This window comes from Hesperophylax consimilis, chromosome 27, assembly GCF_061612785.1.
Source record: "Hesperophylax consimilis isolate HC1 chromosome 27, BYU_Hcon_1.0, whole genome shotgun sequence".
Taxonomy (NCBI): domain Eukaryota; kingdom Metazoa; phylum Arthropoda; class Insecta; order Trichoptera; family Limnephilidae; genus Hesperophylax; species Hesperophylax consimilis.
The window spans coordinates 14,612,563-14,633,295 of record NC_142862.1 but is presented as its reverse complement, the minus strand read 5'-3'; the positions used below and the strand labels follow the sequence as shown (position 1 = coordinate 14,633,295).

The window sequence follows — 20,733 nt, the reverse complement described above, 5'->3', positions numbered from 1 at the left end:
CCAAGTATTATCTAGACAGGGTTTGTGAACCTTAAAATTAACACCAAAACCAAAAATATTGGTTTTATAAAACGTTTATCAAAAAGAAAGTGCCTTATCTCGCAGTAGAAAGATCGGAACAAGCATTTATGTTTACTCTTTGTTGGTCTGCACGGAGCAAATTTGTCTTCCAATAAGTTCGTTGTGAAGATCATTTTTCAAACACGAGTTTGAAAAACAATGAAAAATGTTCACGGCATCGGAATTCAATGGGAAGTTGTATTATGAAATTACTCTTAGGTGGGGTTATTTTTAGAGTAAAATTAGGTACGAGAGGGCTAATCTATTGTTATTATATATCAATGCACGTAGGAAATTTAATGGAGATGTTTCGTCTTATTTTCCAGAGCACCCTGGAGAGACTATCAGCTTGTATGAGGGCCCTATCGGATGGCCATGCGCTGTCCAGCGGTAAGCTGAAGCTGCTCTTGGACTTCTTAGCCGAGTTCTGTCAGAACCTCGGGGAACTTGACATGATGTTATGAAACAGGAGTTTTAAGAAGTTGTGAAGCAGAAACGGGCGGTCCACTATCTTAACAAACGGTTTGCAATTTTTAGAGCACATTCATCGGGTGGGAATGCTGTCCTTGTTCTACTGGTACAAGGATAATACAGAAGATAATACAATATTGTCTTGTCCCAGCTCACTGAACAGCGTCGACTATACAAGGCAGCACAATGGGTCAATACAACAGTTTTACCGTAGTTCAAACGCGGAACGCTGCGAAAATGGATACATCACGATGCAGGTTACAAGAGAGTTCACAATAAATATTAGGTCTTTCATACCAAGATGTATTGTAGTGTTCTATTTATGAGACATTTTTAAGCCAAAGTACGAGATGCGACCACTAAGAGCTGTTGAGTGACTGGCTATTTGTTACTGTCTTGTCAAAATGCGTTTACACGTGGACAACGCGGCCGGGCACGGTGGTGGGTTAAGATGCTATCCTGCGGGGATAGCTTGCCAATCTATCTCTGGGACAATGTCTTGATTCATTGTCCTGTCCTCAAAAATTCTGTTCAGTATTGTACAGTCCTTGTGTGATCTCTGCATTACTTTCAAAATGGAATAAAACTAAAATTTATCTAAATAAAATCATGTACTTCAAATGTTTACTTACAGAGTGTTTCTAAATTTGAACATTGTCGAGAAAATTTATATTATTAAAGAAGGTACCTACAATTTTGTAAATACCTGATTAATTTTAGTTTTTTTTTAATAAACTTGGAAAATGGAATGTAAGTTGTTTTTTTTTATTATGCATTTTTATAATAATTAGTACAAAGATTGCGGGGGTTTTTTTTAATCAATCTACCAATTATACCGAAATGCAGGCAATTTTTATCAGGTTCGCGTGCGAAGTTACGTTTCATGTAAAATTACTTCTGAATTATTGACCAAATTTAAATAAAATTTTCAGTATTTTTCCTTACTCGAAATCTTATTTTATCTTATTATGATCTGGTCACAAATTTTTATAATTTTGGATAAACAATTATGATATTTAAGTTTAAATTTAAAAATTTTGAAAAATTGCACTTTTGTCATTTTGTCGATTTAGTCATTTTATGCATGTTCAAAATAATATATATATATTTTGTAAAATACAAAACAATAAACACTAATATTGTTTGAAAGTATGAAATCGTTGGAAACAATTCCCTTTATGTAAAGGTACATCACAGAATTTACACATATACCTGGTTTCGCTACGTACTTTGTGGACAGCGCACACACGACATCTCCTTCGTAGATTCTTATTTTTACCAGTGCCTTCAATCTTTTCCAATGTATGTTTTCTGATATCCATAGAAAGTCTTCCTGGAGGATCAGATTTTGAAGATTTTTTTCGGATACCAGATGTTGACGATGTTGGCTCCGGGTCTTGACTATCCATCTGACGAAATTTGATCAGCCACCCAGTGCTCTGAGGTGTCCTTAAAAAATTGTTTATATTTTATTTTCCTTTCTTTTACAGGGTTAAACGCTTTTAAGCGTCTCCCGCTCTCTACCAACAGTTTGCAAAAGATGCGTTCAAGCTTCTCCTGCAAACTATGTGTTAAGAACAATGTCATTATTTAATATTTTTATATTGTGGAAAAATATTTATTTTTTTTAATTCCTTTTACAGATGTACAGACATTACTATGTATGTAGTATGATGCATCACCGCTGTAGATATTGTGGATTCAATTTTTTTTAACCTGTAGCCGGCAAAAAACTGTACTAAATAAAAAGATTTTTTTGTTAAAGCCAACACGAAGACAATACCATACTTGATAAAGTGACATTTTTATTTTTGTCTGTCACTAACCCATTAGAGGTAATATCCAAAGACAAAATTAATGTATAATGACAACACTGCAATTGCAGTGCTTTGTACCGTGCATGTTTGTGTTATGTTTTTCTGCAACACTGCAAATGCAGGGCTCCCGCCCCTAGGGATTAAATAATTGCTCATTGTTTTTTTCTTTTAGCCGCCTGCATAAATAAGTTTGTAAATCTGTATATGGTTAGTTATTATCGTCAATTAATTAACAAACCCTCTTACTAATAAATGTGTTTCTTTATTTTACACAACTGATAAATAACCATTTACCGTAATATGTACATTAAATGGTTGATTGTCAGTTGTGTAAAATTATAACATGTTTATTAGTAAGGCCCTTAGTATATAATAATCATTTTTGTTTGCATTTTTCATGACATATTATTTATTAATAATTTAATGTAACTTTTGCTGTATTTTTTTATACACACATATTAATATTTTTTCTTTACTTTTAATAAACATCTTAAATTTGTACATAAACAGTTCACAATCATTGTTTGTGTTCATAGTATATTATGAATTATATTGAGAGTTTTTCATGTATGTAGTAGGGTATACAATTATATATTTTTATTAAAATGATTATACAGAACATTTTTTTCTTTTTCCTATTTGTTGTGCCTCTTTTTAAATTTAATGACGCATCAGAGTGCCAAATGACCAGACCAGTGAAACTATGGCATCACCATTTGGGGAAGGTCGCGAGGTTGAAGGTAGTAGTGTGAGGAAAGGAGATGGGGAAAATGTTGGGAAGCAAAGATTGCACATTTAGAGTTAATGCGAACATATGTGTCACATACTAACCATCACACTGTTTTCCACAGGGGTAGGCAGAGAGGACGGACCGCCAAACAACTTGGTCTTGGCACACACTTCTTGTCTCATTCGCATGACTCTTGACATGGCCCAACTCAAGTATCTGATTCACTTGGTCGTGCCATGTCTTCCTCGGGCGTCCCCAACTTCTGCTACCATTTGCATCATATATCCTCCTTACACTACTATCTTCGCTCATTCGCTTTACATGCCCAAACCATCTAAGCGTCCCTTTCTTAATCTTACTCATTACGCTTACATCAGCCTTGCACTCTTTGCGGATCTCCACATTCCTCACAAGGGAGGGGATCTTTCTTTATTTTTAATGAAAATTCCCACTCTTCGCCCCCTGAAAGAACGGAGAATGGGAGTATTTAGAAATACCTGACTAATCAGATCCAGTTACTAAACATAGTTAAAGCCACTTCAAGCGATGTTTCCATTATGAATAGTGTGGTCTCTCACCAGTGACAAATTCCTTAGAGAAGCTTTTTAATAATAACATAAATTGAGAGTCAATAAAATAAAAAGGTTGTATTTTATAAAATTTACTTTCAGTAAAAAAACTACACAAACTTCTTGTCACAGTTATTCATTACATAAAATAAAATATTATAATATATAATGGGAAATATTATATATTTTAAAATATAATAAAATTGGTACATATTTGAAAAACAATTTACTACAAAAGTTATAATTAAAAATTTACATAATAATATATATGTTACTAGTGAACCCTAACTAATGTGTTTTTCGGGCGTCACTGACTTCATTCACCATTCACTACTGTATACCACAATGTTACTGTTAAAAAATACATTACTGTTAACTTTAATTCGACTCTGTACCTCATTCCGATACAGAGATATTGCGTTAAGTATTCCTCGGGCGTCACCGACTTCTTCTACTATTCAAATCAATCTCTAAACACTCCTGACACTAATAAGAACAATCATTGAAATTTTCAACAATTTCGGTGGACTACTTTTTGAGTTTTGCGAGCAGAAAAATACACAGGCTCAATTTAAAAAAAATTGAGATTTAATAATATTATAAAACAACAAAAATAAACATATTTCACTAAATATATATTTAAATTTACCTATATTATGTTGGGCTGCAAAATTACTAATTCTTTGGACTAGAAGTAAAAATTAATTATTAAATAAGAATAAAATACTTTGTTTAAAAACCATGAATTATTGTACATTTTAGATGCCTCTACGAAGCGTAACCAGTCGGTCTTAGTAAAATTTACAATAATTTGTGGTTTTTAAACAAAATATTTTATTTTATTTTTTATATATTCAATAATATTGTTATTGGGTTTATAAAAACAGTTTATTTTTAAACAAGTTCTGCTGTGTAATTATTATTACGCGTGACAGCTGTTTCGCCCTCTAAAGGCATTATAAAACTGTCGTAATAATAATTACACAGCAGAACTTGTTTAAAAATAAACTGTCTTTATAAACCCAATAACAATATTATTGAATATATAAAAAATAAAAAATAAAATAAAATGGAGTTCTACAAATTAAACTTAATAACAATAAATAAAGTATTTTATTTTTATTTAATAATATGTCAAACCACAAAGTGACTGCGTTTTAACAAAAAATAAAAATTACTTGTTGTTTTGTGGTACGCATAATAACATAAGAAAATCATTTCATTTCATCATATTTGAATAGGTATTCAAATTCTTATGATTGTATATATATATTATGTGATTAATTTATATAATTGATGATATATTGTAATAAATAGACCCAACTGCCCAAAGTCAGCAGGACAAAGAGGCTGAAGAAGATTGGAAGCGGAAAGTTGGGAAGTACCCGTCTATTCCGATCTGGACATTAAATAGCTATAGCCATTCAAGAAACATTTTGATTCTGAATGGTTCTCTCATCACCAGGGCGATACTGAGAGTGTATTACACCCTTGAACGAGGTACAAATATATAATGTATGGCAAGAGTCAGAATACCAGAAGAGTATGCATGAACGTGAAAGAAACCATCTGCCTTCCCCTGCGGAATCGGCGTGATGATTTGTTAGTTTATTATTTAAGTAGTTAATTTTTAAATATATATATAACAAACCAAAAAGTAAACAAGCTTAAAAATCGTATACATACAAACATTGTAAAAACTATATATTTTTCATAAAAACATTTACATTATCATTTAAAGTAAGTAGAATAATCATTTCTTATTAAACATAAACATAATATTATTCTTAAAATCACAATGGCACACAAAATTTTTTATACTATTATTAATAGGTTCAGTTTAGTACGGATGATATAAAAAAGTTAAAAAAACAAATTACTTAAAACCATTAAAAATAAACTGAGGTAGGAATCCTATAAAGATTTAATAGTATTGCTGAAAAATAGCTTGATTTGTGTATTTTAATTATGGACTAAAATAGTGATTTACTTTGCCCCTTAAAGTCAGACCCAGGTCAATCGATCTTTTTACACGACACGGGTCGCTCATAACCCGCTATTTGAGAGAGTTTTACGGGCATGCCGCCTGCCGCCGTACCGGGTCATACACAAACCGAAACCTGATTACTCGTCACCTGGCTACTTTCACTTTAATTTGACGTAGGTAAAATCATATTCATTTATAATTTTTACTAAACCTATACTGATCATCGGGAATAACACTGGGATGTCCTTCCCGCCATCGGGAACCTGTTACAAATGTATCTGAAAGAAGAAGCTGTTCTATGTTATAAGTGGGTCTCTGGTAAATGGAAAGTGGAACCGCAATGATAGCTTGTTTTAGATTTCAGGAATCTTCCATCTCTATTAAGACAAAGTTTGTTTTGTTTGAGATGTGATGCCCGGTTTACAAAATTCATGTATCTTCTATAGTCGCTCACACCGGCAGCCGGCACCCAATTCGTGAGAGTAGGTTGCGACACCTGGGCACTGTCAATCTATGAACGTTCGCCTCGCTACTCCAGCTCTCGGCACCCAGGTCGCGAGAGTAGGTGCTGACAATCTATGGACATTCACCTCGCCACTCCGGCACTTGGCACCCAAGTCGGGAGAGTAGGTGGTAACAGTGGGTCGCGCAACCCGGGTGCTGATGCTGAAAAAATAACCTGCTCGCTCTTTGAGAGCTAAAGAGCGGGTTTCAATGAGCAGGTCATTCACGATCGACCCAGGACTAGTTAAGGTGTAAATTTGAATTATTCGAACTTATCTTTTATTTTTAAACCAAGTATACATAGATATGACTGGTCAGTGGCTGAGTTGGCATCGCGTCTGGTTCCCACCCACTGAATTCAATTCCTCAACTGGCTAAGTTCTTCATCACGATTCAAGCAACATCTTCAGCTTACTGGGATGGTAGTAGGAGATTTTAAAATTATTGTCAGCTTATTTGTAGAGCGGGAATGTTTGTCTTTCTTTTAAAAATTAAATACAAATACATTTTTTGTGAGCCTGTTCTGAGGTTTTAGTATCTATAAAAATACTATTTTTTTAATGCGATTACCACACAAGAGTCCCTGACTGCCTGAAGTGAGTGTGGCTGTATCATACTCCTTAACTGAGAGTATCTACCACTAAAGACATGGTGCAAATATATATTTTTAAAATTATATGTGGGGCAAAGCAAGACACTTTTACAGTACTTAATTTTGAGCAAATATGTCTTAAAAATTATTTATTATCGATAAAATTAAATAACATTTTTCTTAAAGTCTGTCTACATGCAGCAACTTGCATGTGTCTATGCAAAATTTTGGGCAAAAACATAGTACACCGTGCAGCATCCATATGACAGCGACTTGCATGCTTGTGCAAAGCGGTTGGAGAAAACCTGACGCAATCATTTGAAGTGAATCATTATACAGTTTTGTTGTCTTAATATATTTGCTTACTTCTGCAAATTAGAGCAAATTTATTTTGTGCAAATTAAAATTCGTGCAATCAGTTTGCGCGATATACTGTTTTGCCATCTTAACATACATGCTTACTTGTGCAAGTAAGATTTAGCATGTAGACGGACCTTAATACACTCTCGTTACAAGTAATAATTATTTTAAGATGTCTTAGACAACTAGCAGTCCACAATGAAGTTCTGATGCCAACCCCGATGTATGGAAGTGAGGTATAGAACTGGCAGAGGAATGAAGAAAGTAAACTGAATGCTGTAGAAATGAGATTTCTGAGATATGTTTTGTAAAATCATTTTTGATCATATTATGAATAAGGAGATACAAAAGAATACAAGGAGATGAAGATAAGGACGCTTAGATGGTTTTGAATACTTAGAGGGGATGAACGGAGGAATGAGAGTCAGGACACCCCAGAAAGACATTACACATATGAGAATCAAATATATACTTGATTTGGGTAATGTCAGAGTGAGTATGAATGAATTTCAACAAAGCAAAGAATGTTATCCCTGCCAGAAATATGAAGCATTAAATTCTCTCTGCAGTGTGATGAAAATCTGTGATAGTTAGTTAGGTAAGACGTCTTAATTATTAAATGATTTAAAAAAGTTAGATTATGACACATTATGTAGAGGTTTAAGAGCTATTAGGTATAAGTGTTCTGTATTTAAATTAATCTATCTATATACATAAAATAAGTGTTCTGTATTTAATTTATCTATCTGTTTAAATAAAATAAGTGTTCTGTATTTAATTTATCTATCTGTATAAATAAAATAAGTGTTCTGTTTTTAATTTGTCTATCTATATAAATAAAAATGTTTGTTCAAAATCTTAAATGATTCTTCACCAATCTTTGAAATTTTAACACAACGTTGCATTCGAATACGCATGTTTTTTTACGCATGTTTTCATATAGATGTCACTTGTGACAGGCTTTCTTTGAAAAACAGCGCCATTTGTTGGACAAACAAGCTTTTTTGAAAAATACCTCCATCTTAAGCAACACATGTTATTGTTTCTCTATTTGCACAGATAGACTAATCCACAGCAACGCGTGGCGGAGTACAGCTAATATTAAATAAAAGGGTAAATGGCAAAGCCAGTTCCCTAAACAAAAAGACTCATAAGATATATTGTAGTTTGTTTGGAAAACAGATGATAATAATGATTGTCTGTCATTCTGTTAACTCTAATTCATATAAGATGGTAAACAATTCACTAGCCCAATATTGGTTTGTTCTACAGACCATTTTTAACAAAATGGACTTTTTCGTATAAAACTAATGTTTAGCTTTGCCTTATCATACATCCAGGAAAAAAAATACTGTTAGATTTAAAAACGTTTTAAGCAATGATGTAACAATATATATAGACGTGCTGTAAAAATCTCAAAGTGGCAAGCAAAAAGTTCGTCAATTATAGGGCTTTTGATTTTGTATTTTTAGTACAAAACTGACACACGTTGCGCGAGGTTGTGTGCTACCTCTAAGTAAATTGAGTTAGAAAAGTGTCAAAATACCCTTGTATGTAATGTGAAAGAGTTTTAATTATGATTAATACTAGTAAGAGCCAAGGAATAACATTATATTTGTAAATACACGCAAATTACTTAATAAATGAATAATTCCTTAATACTTAATATATGCTCGTTTCTCGCAACTCATTAAAATGGTCTGCAGAACAAACCAATATTCCGGTGGCGATTTATCTACAGAATAATACTGATATCTATAGACTGTGTCCGTAAACTTGTGATATAAGCGGGAAACTAATGAATCTACATCACATAGAAAATTCAATTTTTTTTCTGAGCATTTTGATATTTTTTAAAACTTTTTCCATTTTTTCGGCAACTAAAGGATAAAAACAAAAAACTTTTGGCGCCGGGTCTACACTTTGATGCATTTTAAAAGACAAACAGTTCATATTAAATCCCTAGAGACTTTTTTTCAAATTTTACCTAAAAAATTTGGACAAAACGAAAGCTTAAATCAAAAAAAATTATACTACAAAATTGTCTCCAAACGTGATGTAGATACACTACTTTCCCGCTTGTACTACGAGTTTCTGAACACCGCGTATATTACATTATAGTCTGCGACTGCTAAGTATATTCTTTAATTAAAATTAAATGTATACAAAATACAGTCTATCTGACTAAAATACGGTCATCTTATCTAAAATATGGGAATCTTCTGTGTCTAGTGCGTGATGTCATCGTCTGGCGCAGACCAGTTACTCAATCTCATGCGAAATTAACACAAAATACGGTCTGTCTGACTAAAATACGGGAATCTTGTCGCGCGGCTGGTGCGTGATGTCGTCGTCAATGATAAGCAGCAACATGAAGCTGAAGAACATGGCGGCTGCGGACAGGAAGTGCCAGATGTCGTGCGTGTCATAAAACTGGAGCAGGCCGCATTGCTTGTTGAAGTTACGGGACTCGGCGGGACTTAGCTGAAAGGAAATAGAAAGTTATCAATTTTTAACCACTCGAGCGATGCAGATTTCCTGGTGTTCGGTTTTCGATTCGGTCATTCGATTTAATTAATATCATACCTCCAAATATTTATACGGAAACAATTGATTTGCGGATTAAATAAATCCACTTAGATTTTACCATATACCATTATCTCAAAGCTAGTATAATTCGATGGGGTCACAATTGCTCCCTACTGTCCGAAACCAGTATGATACCAACGACCGGTAAGTACCGATACCAGACTATGGCATCCCTAATTGGGGTAGGTTATAAGGCTGAAGGGGGTAGGGGAGGGAAGGGGATGGGGTAAAGAAAGGTGCCTGGCTATTTAGATCTGGCATTCTGATGACACGCTTATATCTAATTTCACAGTAATTCGGTCCTTTCTTCTCTCCAAATAAGAACTTTAAATAGATATATTTTAGCAGCATGGATGACATATTGTGGAAGTTTGTTCCATGCACCCACCACAGTATTTATAAGAAAGTGTTTCCTAGGATTGGATACAAAAGGTGCTTTGTTAATTTTTTTCCATGTGTCCACGGAGATTAACATTAAGGTGGTGAAGATTTCTTGAAATGGTATCTACCACTTAATCAAAACTCACCAACACAAAAAGTTGCCTTATTTTCATTTCATTTCATTTAAACGCCCATAGGGCTTTTACATATAATAATGTACATCTTTATTTTTTTAGTTATACATTTTATATAAAAAAAAAATACATATAGATTACATATAAAAATGTCAGATTTAGCAAAATATAGGTTACATAAAATATAAGAGTTTAAAAAATTAGGTATGATAGAGTGCAAATAAGTGCGACAAAAAATATAAAATTTGCCAAAATCCTCCAAATCAACGATAATGTTAATAAGAAGGTATAAAATTAGTTGATAACAATAGTTTACAAAGTATGTAAAAATAGTTCGCACATACTCCGTTTAAAGTTGGCCAAGTTCAAATTATTGTCAAATACATTTATATTATTTAAGTATTTGTTACCAAGACTGTGTAAACGTTGTATTGGAGAGTGAAAACTATAGTTGGAATGAGATGTATGTATGTAAAATGTTGATATTTGCCTAGTTGTTCGTGTAGGTATGTGTAGATTTATTAAATGCAGGAGTTCACAACAATCGAATTTAGAGTTCAATAATTTTAATAAAAAGGTTAGGTCGTTTATTTTTCTTCTGTTTTCTAATGTCGGAATATTTAAATGATTCAATAATGACTGGTAATTTATGTGTTCTAAAGGGATGTTAAGTTTAAAATTGACGAAGCGTAGAAATTTTCTTTGAATTCTTTCAACATTATGAATATGTACATTGTAGAAGGGTGACCAAACTATGGAGTTATGTTCTATCAGGCTTCTAACAAGGGATATGTACAATAGTTTTATGATTTGTAAAGATTTAAAGTTTTTAATTGTTCTTAATATAAAACCTAATGTTTTCATACCCTTATTCACAGTTTGTTGAATGTGGGCCGTAAAGTCTAGTTTCTCATCCATTATTATGCCAAGATCTCGCATTTCCTTTACTCTTTCTAAATTTGTTTTATTTATTGAATAGCCAAAAAATTGTGATGTTTTTTTTCTGGAAAAGGTCAAAATTTTGCATTTTTCTACATTTAAATATAAATTGTTTTGTGAACACCACTTATTTAGCATGTCTATATTAGATTGAAGAACTTGACAGTCGTTTAATGAGGTTATTTCTTTATATAATTTAATATCGTCGGCGAATAGCAGTACATTGACATTTTCAAAGCAGTTGACTATGTCATTTATAAAAACAATAAATAAAATTGGGCCAAGATGACTACCTTGCGGTACGCCACTAGTGGCCAAAAATGGTTTAGATAAAAAAGATTTTATTTTAACAAGTAAAGTTCTACCAGATATGTAGCTACTTAACCAGCTTAACATATTTGCTCTGATTCCTATAGCATGAAGTTTTTGGATCAGTACTTTGTGAGACACTTTATCAAAGGCTTTCGAAAAATCAGTATATATACAGTCAACTTGTTTATTTTTAGAAAAAGACTCCAATATATAGTTTTGAAACAGTAGTAAATTTGTTGTAGTTGATCTACCTCTAATGAAGCCATGTTGTTTGTCATTTATTAATTTTGTTAGTGTAGGATATATTTCTTCCAAAACTAAAGATTCAAAGATTATTACTTCTTGCATTGCGACTTGAAGTCTTCAGTTACAAATCATTTTCAATTTACCGATTTCATTTGCTGAAAATTATAGAGTAATACTGGTAATAATTATTACTACTTCAACACTTAATGATAAAACAATAAGTTCAAACTCCATCAAATTTGGTAACCACCAAATCAATGTTCAGTACCATTATGAATTTTGAAACATTTGAATGGTCCCCGGAATTCTAATGATTGAAATCCGTCTAACAGACCATTCAGAGCAATTGTATAAATCCGGTAAAGTTGAACGTGAAGTTGATCCGTGTGGAGATGCGACGTGTGTAGACTTGGGTATAATATATTTGTAACAGTGAAAACATCACGATACTGTCAGATATCAGATTTATCAATACGGAATCCACAGATATCAGAGTTACTAAATACATTCGGGGTGTTGAAACGGGAGAGCCGTCGCTCTATTACTAAGGGAGCGAAAGAGACAAACATATTTTGTGGTGTGCGAAAGATTTCTGGGTGTTAAGAGTGGGAGAACCGATGCTTCCTTGCCACGGGTCCAACGACCTTCGGGTGCGAAAGGGACAAGCAAGTTTTGTTGCTTATCTAATTATGTTCTGACATTGATAGCATTCCGGGTTCAGTATTCACCATAATATCTGTTGTTATGAAATATTTGGTATGGCCGGTATCGGTGTAATATTTGATATCGTTTGTTGATGCTGTATTGTATCGTTCCAACTCCTGTTCTGTACGCTGCGCTATGAGATCTGAGATTGCTAGGTACATTATATTATAATATTGATATTATATATTTTGACTGATAGGTATTATTGATTGATCGAATTTAGAGGTTAAAAGTAATTTCGGGAATCTTTTTGAAGTTTCGGAAATATAAACAAAACCGTTTTTGGTCTATGAAAATAAATAATAATAATAATTGGATGATCCATGCAACGCCGTTTTTGTAAAAAAAATCACCGCTTCATGTTATTATTCAATTATATCTGTATCAAAAAAATAATAATTACGTCTTAAGGCCGAGTGTAGTTTTTTATTAATTTAAAATAATGATAATATTATTAAGCAAACCGATAATGATAGTGTTTTCAACAAGTAAAAAATTTTTTATACATTTTTTAAATTAACATAGGCTTAGTAATTATCAAAATCAAATCGAAAATATGACCTTTTTCAGACCGTAATAAGTGCGTTTTAAAAAATACTATTAAAGGCTGAATATTGTCAAAAAATACCTGAAGGGGTTTTCTTTAAACGTACGAAAAAAAAAACTAAAAAATAAATAAAATAGGTTCGTAGTTTAATTTTTTCATAAACACTAATTGTACTTGTTTTTAAAATGCAGATTATAAAACTTTGGATACGTTTATTTAACAAAACTAAACGATAAATTATTGGTATTATATTTTTCCATTTTTTAAAGTTAATTTAATATTTTTTATACTACAATTTAAGAAAGAACACTTAGATTTTTAAATTACTGTTAAAATAGGCCGTCCGGTGGCGCCTATTTGAAATTTTTAATACGGTAGAACATCGAACTAAAAGCTTCTTTTAAATATCCCAACAGATGGCGCTATCATGGTTCGCTATCGACTCTTCCCATGTCCATAAGCCAATATTCAACGTATAAATCGGTTTCAGTTATTCAAGCCAAACGGCCACTGGCTTAGGTTATGCTATTCTGTACACTATACTGTAAAACTCTCGACTCGAAGTTTGCGGGATCAAATCCCGGAGTGGGCAAGTAAATTTTATTTGGTTAATTTGTGTTATTCACAATTAATGAATTAATATACGTATGGTATATTCGCGGTACGTTCCATAGTGAAAGATACTCTCAGTATCGCCTGGTGTAAGACCACCATTCAGAATTGAAACGTTGCTTGAAATGGCTTTAGCCGTGTTTGGTGACCAAATCTGAATAGCTAGGTAGATTCACTTATTCAATAAATAATACCCGTTCTGCGGTCTAAATTTTAATAATGATTTGTGGTCTTTCATCAGGGCGATACTGACAGTATCTAACGCTCTGGAAAATGCCGCAAATATAATACTTATGTACATTGTGAAATAACACAAATTATTAAAATAAAATGTAGGTTGGTACTCGTGCACGCCATAGTCGGGCCATATCAAGAGACAGAAGGTCAGCGGTCCTATATCGATTTATTATTGTTTTTGTAAATTATTCTCAAAAAACATGAATGAAAAGACCAAACACAAATAACCTGACTGCCATATGTTGTGGCTAGAGTATTTTAAAGTCCAAGCGAGCAAGCGTAATTACTAGTGCCACGTGATTATACGTTTGAATATATGGGTATAGGTTTTCAAGTTACAACATAAATATGTTTTGTCAAAAAAATAATGCTTTTTCGAGGACCGGAGTATAACCGACTCATGACCGTCAAGTGACTCAAGGCCGATAACGCGACTAATTACCCTCGCAGACGTGCGTGACAAGTTTTTTTAGGAAAAAACACAGCCGTAAGTGAGTTTTTCAAAATTTAAAATTGCGCGGGACTAGTCAATTGAGGAGTACACGTCGTATACGCGGTTCTCGTCGCGCAAGATACCTCTCTTCGTGGTCTAGAGGCTGAGCGTTCGACACTCGTTATGCAGGACCCGGGTTCGAATCCCATATTTTTATAATTTTTAATTTTTTTTATCACATGCTACTTATAAATATGTGAATTTATAAGTAGCAATTTAGTAGTAATTTATTTTTACTTTGTTTTCTTCTATGATCCTTAAAAAAAAGCTTACAAAAAGCATGCTTTTTTTGTTATCCTTCAAAACATGCATCTTTTACTCTTGAATAGTCTTCAAACACGTTTTTTTATTACGGTCAGAGCGCATTGATGTACCTACCTAGGTACCTACCTCTACCTTCTGCAGTGGGAAAGTGTTTTAAAAAATCAAATATTGACATACAATATAAGTCAGTTATAATTAGTGACATCTTACGAATTTCAACAAAACTTTTTTAGTACAGAACTGTCTTTAAATGGCTAGTAAAACCTAGTTCCTCCGCTGGGGGGCATTGTTGTAGTTTCGTTCTGAACAGGGTACCTATTATACTTGGCCTTAAACACAATTATATTGATTCACTACAGCAAATACCTAATCATTTTGAGTACTGTGTAGAAAGCGTCTACAAAAGATGGCACCACTTCTGTCCACAACTCGCATAGGGACGCTACCGGCATATCCATATATTATACTAATATCTGAGAACAGTGAATATATCTCAATAACTGCAAAAGAACAGTTTTACCCAGGTCTAGTTGTATGCGATAAGTGGGCGTGGCTATCAAATTGAATGGTTGTACCGCCAGAGCATCCAACCGCACAACCGTCCAAACAAGTTGGATCGTCTGTAGCGTGGTTGACGGTTGAACCAACTTTGCTTCGTCTGCCTAGGGAGCCTTTGTGCGTAGTCGTGTGAGAACGAATAAAAATAAATAAAATGCCGGCCATGAGTGATGAAAGGGGAGTATTGACGGAGTTTTAGACCTTATACGAGGATTTAACTTGCACGTTTGTCTTTTTCTTTTCGTGTTAATAGACTAGAGTGATCACAACAGGAATACTACGTGTATTCCCCAGAGTAGCAACTGGTAAAATTGAACCAACCATCGCGTCGTCTGTACGCAACAGGCAACGGTTGAACCAACCAAATAGAGTCGTCTGTAGGGGGTTAAAAACTTAACAGCTGATCACAATTTGATTTATCAAACTATTATTAACTAAAACTAGTGGAGAATGTGGACCGTTCAAATGTAAAAATTTTAAAATGACGCTGATCTTCAATTTGACTCACAGTAACATGATAAATCATTGTAAAAATGGGTTAGGTTAGCTGTGTTGTCTGTTTGTTTTTTTCTTTGATTGATAATTATAATTTTTTGTTGTGAAAAATTATCAAATTTAGTGGAGTTTCAGAAACCTCAACCCTAGCCACCACCGGAGAAAAATCTAACACAACGGCTGTAAGAGATCATAATCAGATGGGGCATAGTCAGCATGAGCAGTGACTCACCTCCCAGGAGATGCTGTTATCGAAGAAGAAGAAGAGGGCACCGCCCCAGGTGACCAGCGCGAGGATCAGCAGCACCCAGGCCTGCCACAAGATCCGCTCCCGGTGCACCAGCTTCATGGTCAGGTACCAGAACAGGTGCAGTGCCAGGTTCATCAGGAAGATGTACAGCAGATGGGTGGCAAAGTCTTTACTGTGCGCCCATAGACTAAACAAATAATACATTGGTCAATGAATGGTTTGGGATAAAGTACATAGAAAACATTTCGTCGCATTAATTCGTAGAATGCGTAACTCCCAAATGTAAAATTTTACAGGAGGCACAAAAAACCTCGTAGTGAAAGAAAAAGAAAGACGGCTTATTCTTTTTATTTATGTTTCGAACATATAATACATTTGGAAATTTATTTTCAATCATTAAACTTTTGTATGTTAAGGCTTTCTATTTCAAATCGGAGTTAGAAAGTTTACGTAAAAACCGAGAATGGAGATACGCATTTTACAAAAGATACATACTTTTCTGCGAACAGTTTTGTGAACAACCTAGCGGAAAATTTGGGAGATAGGAATTTTACATTTACAAAATAAAACACAACAATGTATGTGTATGTCGAGGCAGTCTATTTAGATGCATTTTAATGATGCGGAAGGTTATCGTTAAAGGAGTGGTAATCCTTTTCTAATGTCTGTTTTAAGTCTTGTAAATGCTGGTACTTTTCCTTCCTTAAGGGATTAAATCTGACTCTCAAGTGAAATCTTCAAACTCTGGAGATCATTACAGATTCGGCGACGGTTTTGTGCTGGGTGAGATCTACACTGACCGGGAGTAGTCGTGTCAGAGATGATCGTTAAGTGACGCTTGGAGTTGATGAAGGAGATTGTAGAAGAATTTGATCTGACATTGTCGATCACCCTTGTTGTCCTGTAGAAATAAAACTGATGTACTTACTAGGGTTTGCAAGACCCGGGCAAAGAGTAGCCATGACAGGAAACGTTGTGAAAGAGACTCCTCAGAGTGTGAAGATAGGTGGGAGAGACTTGAAAGTGGAACTGGTGAGCAAACATGTGCTTTAAGCGTAGAAACTCTTCATGCTCAGCATCACTTTGGAGTAAAGTGAACGCTTCATCTTGCCCGGCTGGTCGATCCCGAAGCGAGAAGAAAGGACGTCGATAGATGCGTGCGTTCCTGCGTACAATGCAGGACAATTGACCCTCCACCATCATCCCATGAAGCGGGTAATCTTAATGTTGTGACAACCTGGAGTCGCTTGGCAGTTGATGTTACTCATTTCGGTAGGAAATGTTTACTCATATTTATCGATTGCGGTCCAAGTAGATTTGCCGTGTGGCGGGAAATCGAGTCAGATAATGCAGCTTCGATTATCAGACATTTGGAAGAAGTGTTTCGGGAAAGAGGCCCGCCCAAAGTAGTTCTCATGGACAATGGTACTGCATTTTGTTCCTACAGTGTTACAGATAAGTGTAAGAGATGGAATGTTCGTCAAAGATTTTGCGCGGCATACCGACCAGCTGGAAACGGTATAGTTGAACGACATCATCAAACAATAAAGAGAACTGCAGCCAGAAGTGGAAGCGATCCCCTGCAGGCAGTGTTTCGGTACAATCTTTGGCTGCAAAAAGTCAGGATGATCGAGGTATTGCGCTGTCTAGTATAGTTCACACTTCACACTCGTGGAGACACCCTTCTGCGCAAGTGAATATAGAAGGGGAAGTATTGACTGAGCTCTAAGTGGGCGATCTTCTTGCGGTTAAACCAGTAGATGGGAGATGCACATCGTGCATGGAAGGGTGACAGGACTTACTTCAGTCAACAACATCGAAGTAGATGGCATACCAAGACGTGTGCTTGACCCGCGGAAGATGCCTGACAGAGAACGGACTGTGTCTGAGGAGAGACGAGATGGAATTGCCGCACGTTCCACCGTAAATATTTTGGGTTTGTTTGAAGAGGACAGTGAAGAACCGGATCCGGATATGCATCAGGAGGAGATCCACTTGCAAAGAGATGGTGACCTTGAAGAAGAGATAATCACAGAACAAGGACCTATTAGGTATTTACGAAACCGCAGAGGCACATAAAACAAGAGAGCTACGGCAGAGCGTCACACGGTGCAGAAGACGTCAGTTTAGACTACAGATACAAAACACTATTCGTGACTTCACAATTAAAATTAAGGTTATAAAATGTTCAAAATTGATTAATCAACTTATCTCAGTTAATTTCACGGTAAAACTATTACACCGTTTCCTCAGTCAAAAACACAACAAGCGTGCACGGCTCACCGGCCAATACTGAATTAAGGAGTTACGAAGTATTCGCGAGTAAAAATGGCACCATAATTTTACGCAGTTTCCTAATTTGTGTTTATCTAAAAGGTTAATTTTTTTTTAAATTTTCGAGTTTTACTAGTCGATGCGGGTCTAATTTTAACACCAGATGGCATTAAAAACGTATTTTCGAAAAATTTGGAGTTACGCAGTCTACGAATTAATGCGACGATTTGCGGATGGATCCAACCCTGCGATGTAGCGCTGTCATGATGACGACTCACCACTGGCAGACTGGATTGGAGCAGGTCAGGAGGACTTAGTACTGGCAATGAATAGCGAGGGACGGCAGCCATTAGAGAGCATTTTCGGAGGACCCCAGATGTGCAAGCAATGTTCCCTACAAAGCATCGGACCATCCTATTATGATCAAGGTTCGACCAAGAAAGAGTTGGACTGACTGTGTGGAAGAGCATTGAAGCAGGACGGGAAGGACTGAGGGCCGAAGGTGAATGGCGAGGAACCGCAGCCATAAGAGAGCATTTGCGGAAGTGATGCAGCGCCATGATTATTAAAACTCACCCAAAACCAGCGAGCGCCCAGTTGGCCAGGTTAGCCAACAGCATGAGGATGCACCTCCCCCTATAGGCAGGGCGACACAGGCCTCCGCACATGCACTTGGAACAGCAATTCCATTCTGGAAATAAATATTATATAAATATGTATGTACTATATTATCTTTGTACATCGTTTTTGTTATTTGTTTTTGGGGTGTTATGACATGTTGCGCTAACTCCTTCTTTAGCCAACGTTTCGGACAGCATTGCAGTGTCCATCATCAGGGCAGATGTGTTGTTTGAGGTTGTGGTGAAATGTGAGCTTATGTATGAGGTTGTGATACCGTGTGCCAGCTCCAACAGTCTGAGCTAACATTAACGTATCAATTTTTTATTTAAAGTGGTTTTCTTCGTTTAGCTCTGGTGTAGCCGTCAATTACCGGATACCAGGAACTATTGAGCTTTGCTCCATCGTCTCTATTAATGTTTACGGGATTTTTATGGATTTCAATGGCCTCCGTAATCAGCCGTGCTCTATAAGTTTTGGGTCTCCCCAGGACTCCAAAGTAATGCCCGGTGTCAATCAAATGCTCGGCAATTGCCGACTTGTCAGGGTGGCCTAGTCAAAATGACAATGGCTATCTATATATGTATAGGTCTCATCGCTATAGGTGCGCCTAAATTTAGGTAGACGGTTTTTGCCATTTTATTTCAATTTCGTTTTTATGATGTTTAATTTTTTTTCTATAAAACCTACAAATATAGGATAAATGATGAATTTTAGGTAATTCATAGGCTTTAACCACAGTAAGCAGTTTATATGTTTCTGCATTCATATCAGTGATACCTCATGATATTATTGCAGGCGAATCCAAAACTAAACGCCCGGAAACCTCCATTGCTCGAGGCATAGACATTCAAATTGATAGAATTATCCTAACAAGAAATCTGGGTACATCATTTTGACAAGCTGGAGGCAAACCACGTGACCATATTTTTGGCTCTAGGAGGGTTCCAGAAAGCTTTGAATAAACTATGACATCAGTCGTACATTGACCACCGAAGAGCACACATTAAAATAACCATTTTTTTTTTTTTAATTTAATTAAAATCAAATTTAATAGTATAATTATTAAGTTCTGCAAGTATTTTTTGGTTTTTATTATTGTTACAGCTGTTTCGGCTTTCAAGGTCGGTGGTTATAAACACGTTTACACGACTTATTTATATGATTCTATTGTACCCCCTCCCAATTTAAAATGATTTATTAACGGTTAAACCGATTTACTGTTAAAATAATTGTGACAATAGATTTCATATTCTATGGGGGTATTTTGAAATCTGTTTTCCCCACATTAATGTTATCTTAATTGTTTAATGATGATGTGGCTGCTATTAATTTATTTAAATGTGTTATATTGTTTAGGTTTTGTGAACATACTTAGAAGCGGGGAATAGATAATTTTCCTTACTTTATAAATTAATGTTATATTAGGGTCATTGGTTCTTTCATTATGTAAGGGTTTAAGTTCATTGTTGTCAAGCAGGACGTGATTATTCCCTAAGAGATGTTCTGCGAATTTTGACAAAAGTGCTTTTATTATTATAACATCTTATATGTTCTTTGAGTCTAGTTGAGAAAGACCATGCGTAGAAAAGTGAAGTTGAAGTGACGCTGAAATTGAATGCGCTGGGTAAATTATAACACATTTGTAAAAGTGTCTAACTAAAGAGGGTAATAAAATTTGAAATTTTGGAACAAGCCGAACTTTAGATTGGATTTGGGATGATGTAGTTAAGTTTTATGCAGCCGGCAATTTGCGCCATTGTAAAAAGGACTAGTTATTCGTAAGCAGATTTTGTTTTCGAGGACCGAATGGTGATATTACAAGGCGAGTTGCATGTATACTGCCAGATTAGTTTATTGACAAATCGCCAAAAGTGGGACGGTCACGCTGCCTTCCCGCGCTACACCGAACTTGGTTTGTTTCCCTTTTCCTGATTGGCTTGTCTATTAATTTGAATATCTCTGGCTCAAGGCATTTTGTTTTGTAAA

General features: G+C 35.1%; 2 protein-coding genes across 3 annotated transcripts in view; one reads left to right on the top strand and one right to left on the bottom strand.

Moving 5' to 3' along the window:
* The window catches only part of dlt (codanin-1 like protein dlt), a 28,792-nt gene extending 26,014 nt beyond the window's left edge, over positions 1-2,778 (top strand). The window contains exons 14-15 of one of the 2 annotated variants that reach the window (XM_089647843.1): positions 387-450; positions 598-2,778. In XM_089647843.1, the coding sequence (XP_089503969.1) occupies positions 387-450; positions 598-857 (324 nt within the window). In that variant the 3' untranslated portion in view covers positions 858-2,778. Of the gene's footprint in view, positions 1-386 lie in introns of both variants that reach the window. The other variant, XM_089647844.1, reaches the window with a different exon arrangement.
* A 5,156-nt stretch (positions 2,779-7,934) lies between these two features.
* Positions 7,935-20,733, bottom strand: part of LOC149410631 (SID1 transmembrane family member 1-like) — a 64,631-nt gene continuing 51,832 nt past the window's right edge. Inside the window, exons 18-20 of the mRNA XM_089648300.1 lie at positions 18,703-18,817; positions 15,835-16,039; positions 7,935-9,574 (exon numbers count right to left, since the gene is read on the bottom strand). Coding sequence (XP_089504426.1) covers positions 9,398-9,574; positions 15,835-16,039; positions 18,703-18,817 — 497 coding nt within the window. The 3' untranslated portion in view covers positions 7,935-9,397. The remainder of the gene's footprint in view (positions 9,575-15,834; positions 16,040-18,702; positions 18,818-20,733) is intronic.